The sequence below is a fragment of the Sapajus apella genome, unplaced genomic scaffold (assembly GCF_009761245.1).
Source record: "Sapajus apella isolate SASKATOON/1434 unplaced genomic scaffold, GSC_monkey_1.0 scaffold51, whole genome shotgun sequence".
Lineage (NCBI taxonomy): Eukaryota > Metazoa > Chordata > Mammalia > Primates > Cebidae > Sapajus > Sapajus apella.
Genome location: NW_022436991.1, coordinates 13933647 through 13940516, shown reverse-complemented (window position 1 = coordinate 13940516; position 6870 = coordinate 13933647). Strand labels below are relative to the sequence as shown.

At 49.6% G+C, this 6870-nt stretch overlaps 1 protein-coding gene across 7 annotated transcripts in view; it reads right to left on the bottom strand.

The window, feature by feature from the left end:
* Positions 1-6870, bottom strand: part of KIAA0556 (KIAA0556 ortholog) — a 227904-nt gene that overhangs the window by 87706 nt on the left and 133328 nt on the right. For 6 of the 7 annotated variants that reach the window (XR_004258216.1, XM_032243026.1, XM_032243025.1 and 3 more), the window contains one exon: positions 4310-4441. The exons of the other annotated variant lie outside the window; for it this stretch is intronic. Coding sequence is in view for 5 of the 6 variants with exons in the window: in XM_032243026.1 (XP_032098917.1) it covers positions 4310-4441 (132 nt within the window). In the remaining variant the exon portion in view is untranslated. The remainder of the gene's footprint in view (positions 1-4309; positions 4442-6870) is intronic. 7 annotated transcript variants of the gene reach the window in all.

The following is a 6870-nucleotide window of genomic DNA, read 5'->3' as shown; positions in this document are numbered from 1 at the left end:
ATATGAACACATGCTTCTTTGCCATGGTGGCCAGGAAGCTCAGAGTTACAACTGTGACTACTTTAGCCGTTCATTTGTTCATTCCCGGTTTCAAATTATTTTTCTACTGTTGTTTTCTCTCCAATCTCATTTTCTCAAAAAAAAAAAAAAATTTTTTTTTTTTGAGACAGTCTTGCTCTGTTGCCCAGGCTAGAGTGTAGTGGTGCAATCTCAGCTCACTGCAACCTCTGCCTCTCGGGTTCAAGCAATTATCCTGCCTCAGCCTCTTGAGTAGCTGGGATTGCAGGTGTGTGCCACCATGCCCAGCTAATTTTATGTGTGTTTTTAGTAGAGATGGGGTTTTGCCATGCTGCCTAGGCTGGACTCAAACTCCTGGGCTCAAGCAATCCACTTGCCTTGGCCTCCGTGCTGGGATTACAGGCATGACTCACTGCACCCGGCCTCGTCAAATACTTTTCAAAGGCTTGTACTACTCACTGTGTATAAAATTTGTTAGTCCATGTTAGGACTTTTTGGAGAAAGGCAGATCATAAATTAATTAAGTGCTATTTCTCCAAGTGCTGGACATGAAGGCATATATTATGAGTTGAATTGTGTCCCCTGAAAAGGTCATTGAGGCCCTAACTCCTAGTGCTTGTGACTGTGACCTTATTTGGAAATAGGGCCTTTGCAGATGATCAAGTTAAGATGAAGTCATTAGGTTGGGCATTAATCTGTCTTTATAAAAATGGCAGATTTGGACACAGAGACAGAGACATACATGGCGAATACCATGTACAGATTGGAGTTACGTTGCTACGAGCCAAGGAACGATCAGAAGTTAGGAGAGAGGCCTGGAATGGACCACCCCCCAGTGCCTTCAGTAGATAGCTCTCGCCAACATCTTGAATTTAGACTTGGAGCCTCAAGAACTGTGAGATGATCCATTTCCATTGTGTAAGCCACTCTGATCGCAGCATTTTGTTACGGCCACCCTGGTGAACTAATACTACCGTATGCCAGAAGATTCAACGGATACATGGTTCAACTTAAAATATTAATAGCAATACATTGATATTGATGAGCATGAGAAAAAAGTATAACAAGTGACTCAAACCTGAGTTTCAGCCATGTTACTGCTTAGGACTAGGCTGATGTGGGTATGTCATTAGGCAAATGCTAGTTCAGCTGGCACACGAGGGGCTTACAGTGGAGCAGTGAGGAGCAGAGATTCTGTAGCCAAGGTTCTCAAATACTGGCTTCATCCCTTACAGGCTGTGTGACCTTGGACAGACACTGCAACGTCTCTGTGCCCCGTCTCCTCTCTACAACAATATCGATAATAGCAGCACCTACTGCCCGGGACTGTGTGGGTGATTAAACGCAAGATTACACATGCAGTCCTACACACAGCTTGGGAGCTAGTTCAGTGCTTTGTAAGTACTAGCTCTTAATTTTGTTACCTGAATATGGAAAAAATAGTAATCATGGCACATACACAAAAGAGGGAAGTCCCTGCTAGCTCAGTAGGACGCTGGGAGAGGTACGTGACCACCAGTGTGCCGCTCCCGCCCGACTAGGGGTTCTGGGGGGTTTGTGCAGTGGCAGACCTTTTCACCAAGTTGTTCCGGAGGAACTTCTGAAAAGCCATGTAGATTGGTTCACATACAGTGAAGACAGTATCAGCGAGATAGACTGGAGGCTTGTCAGCCTGAGCAGCAGTCGGCGAGGCCAATCCAGGAGATGCAGAAAGAAGAACGGGCACCCGGGACTGCCGCCCCGACTCCCCACCTGTTGTGGGAGCTCCCGGAGCAGACTCAGGCCTTGATCCCACCCCATGCCTTTTCTCCTCCCTCTCCCCTTCTCAGTTCCCATCTGACCAAAGCTGAGAGGACCAAAATTTGCCAGACTTTTCTGACACCTTCCATGTTCTACCTGCCTCTCGACCCCTACAGATCATTTCTCCATTATCTATTTAACAAGGGGACACCTCTGTGATGCTATCGGCTCACGCTGACTGGGGTTGCCTCCCACTTCTACCTTCCTCGGGTCCCAGGCAGGCCTCTTTCCAGGCTCTGGGTCCCACCAAGAAGAAGTCCCCAGGAACCAGTCTGGGGCTAGCTCTGCCCCACTGGAGTCTGGCTCTTCCAACACCTTGAATTTAGACTTGGTGCCTCGAGAATTGTTGGGATGATCCATCTCCATTGTTTAAGGCACTCTGATTGCGGTACTTTGAAGGCCCCACTGGGATGCAGGCTCCAGGTGGCCACAGCTCTTCCTTGGACACTACGGGCTGAAGCAGGATGCACATCAGACACCTAGGACAGGGGTCTTGGCACTGTGTGGCTTGTTTACTCACAGACCCCAGCTCCGGGACCTGGGGCGCCCCAGTCTCCTTTGCTAGTGACACAGACTCAGATCCTACCCCAGTGCATTGGTCTGTTTTCTATTGCTTATAACAGAAGAACTGAAACTAGGTATTTCTAAAGGAAAGGAACTTAGTTCTTATAGTTACAGCAGCTGAGAAGTCCAAGGTCGGGGTGCTGCATCTGGTGAGGGCCTTCCTGCTGGTGGGGCTCTGCAGAGTCCCGAGGCAGTGCGTGGTGGGGGACAAGTGTGCTAGCTCAGGTCTCTCTTCCTCTTCCTGTAAAGCCACCAGTCCCACTCCCGTGATAACCCTTTAATCCATTAACCCACGAATGCATTCATCCATTGGACAAGCCTTCATGACCTCTTCACCTCTTAAAGGGCCCAACTCTCAATACTGTCACAGTGGGGATTAAATTTCAACATGAGTCTTAGAGGCGGCAAATATTCAAACCATAGCACCCAGCCACATGACAAGCCGTGGCCCCCCATCACTGCAGGCTCCCCAGTGCCCAGGTTCTCACCCTAGGTTGTTTAGGATAGAAAGTCACAACTAGTCTCATACCTCCAACTGGCTCCGTAGCAAGCCCAGTTACTGTGTGGGTCCATCCCCTGGTAACATCGAGACTGAGCCCCCCACCTCTACATCTTCAACCACCTGCTCTCTTCCCTGGTCCCTTCGCATCCTCCCCAGCTCCGTAAAGGCCAGGCTTCTATAGCTTCATGTGGCAGCCAGAGGAATCTTGTTGAAATGTAAACCAAGTGATGGCAGCCCCGGCTACAAAGCCTCAGCTGCCACTTGCCCGCTCTGTGCCTCAGTTCCTCATCTGTGAAATGGGGACAATTGCAGAGCCTACCTTAAAGGCTAGTTATAAGGATTTTATGAGATGACAGGAGTAAAAGCTTACAACAGTGGCTGGCTTGCCCTAAGTGGTGAACAAATGTAACCTCCCATTTCATTAGAAGATAGACAGAGATAGTCTTTTCACCATCAACTCTTTTATACCTTCAGAACTGTGCATTATTTGCACATGTTATTACCCATCTAAAGTAAGCAAGTTCATTTACGAGTAAACCAAAAATAAAGGAAATTTTCAATGATAACCACACCTTGGTTGGGGAATTGGAAAGTCACTGTCATGGTTACTTTCTTTTTTTGAGACGAAGTTTTGCTCTTGTCGCCCAGGCTGGAGTGAAGTGGCACAATCTTGGCTCACTGACTTTCTAACCTCTGCCTCCAGGGCTCAAGCGATTCTTCTGCCCCAGCCTCCGGAGTAGCTGGGATTACAGGCATGAGCCACCATACCCAGCTATTTTTTGTATTTTTAGTAGAGACGGGGTTTCACCACGTTGACCAGGCTGGTCTCAATCTCCTGACCTCAGGTGATCCTCCCGCCTCTGCCTCCCAAAGTGCTGGGATCACAGGTGTGAGCCACCAAGCCTGTTATCATGGTTACTTTTATGCGTTGACTTGGCTGGGCCACAAGGAACCCAGATATCTGGTCAAAAATTATTCAGAGTGTTTCTGAAAGAGTGTTTCTGGATGACATTAACATATTCATCAGGTGAGTAAGGCAGATTGCCCTCCGCATGTGAGTGGGCCTCAGCCAATCAGTTGACAGCTTGGATCACACAAAAAGACCAGCCCTCCCCCAAGGGAAGGAGACGTCTCCAGCCAACTGCCTTTGGACTTCACCTCCAACATGGCTCTTCCTGCATGGCGGCCTCTGAACTAGAGCACTGGCTCCTCTGCATTTGCATGGGCCAATTCCTTATCCTAAACTCTCTCTCTCACTCTCTCTCCGTATCCTTTTAGTTCTGGTGCTCTGCACACCCCTCCCTAGTACATTTGCAGCTCGGCCCTCTGCAAGGAGGGTAATGAAGTGGGGCCTTCCATCACAGCACCGCAGAGTGACCCAGCCCCCACCCTGCTCCCCTGCTCAGGGCGCCTTGGAGCTCTTACTGGAGCACATCCTCTCCTGGTCTGGGAACACGGCAGGAGCGTGGGGAGTCAGGTTTGGCTCAGGTTTGGTGGGGATGAAAACCTCAGCATTGTCCTTCCGCTTCGCAGACAAATTCCTTTCCCTTTTATGACCTGTAGGAAAACAACTGTTTAATGTAAGACACTGAGCGCAAGCAAGTCGGGCATTCTGTTCAGGCGTTTGTTCATTATCCATTCACTTGCTCATTCGACAAATGTCTACGGAACTACTTTGTGTAGTTTGGGATTAGAGATGTGAATAATGCAGGCGACGAAACAAGTTTGCTGAGAGCCATGGTGAGCCCAGCACCACATTTTGGTAAGTACATAAAAGATTCTGGGACATGCATAGGTTTTCAAATTTTAACATTTCTTGGCTGGGCGGCCAGGAGGTGCTTCACACCTACAATCCCGGTGCTTTGGGAGGCTGAGGTGGGAGAATTGCTTGAGTCCAGGAGTTAAAGACCAGCCTAAGTAACATAGTGAGACTCTGTCACTACAAAAAATGAAAAAAATAGGCTGGGCGCGGTGGCTCACGCCTGTAATCCCAGCACTTTAGGAGGCCAAGGCGAGTGGATCACCTGAAGTCAGGAGTTTGAGACCAGCCTGGCTCACATGGTAAAAACCCATCTCTACTTAAAAAACAAAAATTAGCTGTGTGGGGTGGCAGGCACCTGTCATCTCAGCTAGTTAGGAGACTGACGCACAAGAATTGCTTGAACGCAGGAGGTGGAGATTGCCGTGAGCCGAGATTGCGCCACTGCACTCCAGCCTGCGGGACAGGGCAAGACTCCGTCTCAAAAACAAACAAACAAACAACAAAAAAAATCCCAGGTGTGGTGTGACGTGCTTGTAGTCCCAGCTACTCTGGAGGCTGTGGCAGGAGAATCACCCCCAGAAATCTGAGGCTGCAGTGAGCTATGATCGTGCTACTGCACTCAGCCTGGGGCACAGGGCGAGACCTTATCTCAAAAAAAATGAAAACAAAACATGACAAATGTCAAGAAATTCAAATTCTTTCTTTTCCCTTGAAGCCCCAGTATCACTCAACCTGTGCCTGGCATCAACTGTCCCGTAGCCTGTTCCTTCACACCCGGGAATGACTGTCATATCCTCTGCTTCTCCGGGATGGGACTCGGTCACTTCTTCAGAGCCCCGTCCGCTTCCTCCCTGTCTCCCCACAGCCATGCTGTCTGCAGGCCCAGTGGGTTCCACACAGGACTGTTATTAACACGGCTCTGATCACTTGCTGCTCCCGCAGGTGCGCCTAGCACCTTTGTTTATTTGACAGAGGTTCCCTGAGGGGCTGCAATGTGCCACGTGTGTGCTGCACGCTGCGGAAGTGGAGGGTAAGGGTCGGCCTGCCCACAGGCTGGTGGATGGGGAGGTGCGGTGGGTGGAGAGAAAGACAACTGGGATTGTGATCCCAGGGCCATGACGATGCTACGTGAGCACGAGGCAGGGGAGGGCTGACCTGGGCGGATGTGGTGCGAGTGCGAAGGCGGCTTTGTGGAAGAAGCAACTTCGGAAAAAGTTGCAGGAGGGAAAGGCAGAGAGCCAGGATTCAGGGTTCTGAGTGGAGCGGAAAGGGACTGTGGTCATCTGGGCAGAGGGAACAGCTGAGCAAGGGCCTGGGGTGAAAGAGAACATGGTGGGAGCACACCTGACGGACAAATGTCTTCTCTGGAGATGTCAATTATTGGGTGTGGATTTTCCAGGGCTGAATTTTTTTTTTCTTTTTTTTTTGAGAGGGTCTCGTTCTCACCCAAACTGGAGTGCAGTGGCATGATCATGGCTCACTGCAGCCTCAATTCCCCAGACTTAAGCACTCCTCCTGCCTCAGCCGCCCAAGCAGCTGGGACTAAAGGTGTGCACTACCATGCCTGGCTAATTTTTAAAACGTTTTTTTGGTAGAGATGGGGTCTTGCCATGTTTCCCAGGCTGATCTGGAACTCAAGTGATCCTCCCGCCTTGGCAGCCAAAACTGTTGGGATCACAGGCATGAGCCACTGTGCCCAGCCCCCTCCAAACTCATACATTGAAATCCTAGCCGCCAATACCCTGACTGTGACTGTTTTGGGCACAAGGCCTTTAAAGAGCTAATTAAGTAAAAACAAGGTCATATGGGTGGGCCCTAGTCCAATATAATTGCTGTTCTCCTAAGAGATGAGGACACAGACATGCCCCAGAGGGATGACCACGTGAAGACACAGAGAAAACAGCCATCTACAAGCCACAAAGAGAGGCCTCAGAAGAAACTGACTCTTGATCTCAGGCTTCCAGTCTGCAGAACTATGAGACAACAAACATCTGCTGTTTAAGCCTCCGAGTCTGTGGCACTTCTTCCTGGCAACCCCAGCAAACTGATACACGGTCTGATTCCAAATATTCCCTCATTTCTCTTTCCTGAGGTTCACCATGGTTCAGAAAAGATTGTCTTCTCCTAGGGCTTTTAAGGTTGTAGGTCTGGGAGAAGAAAGAGGGAAGAGAGCAGAAGGGAAAAGGGAGAGGGAAGAAGGGAGATGGGAGATGATGGAGACAGA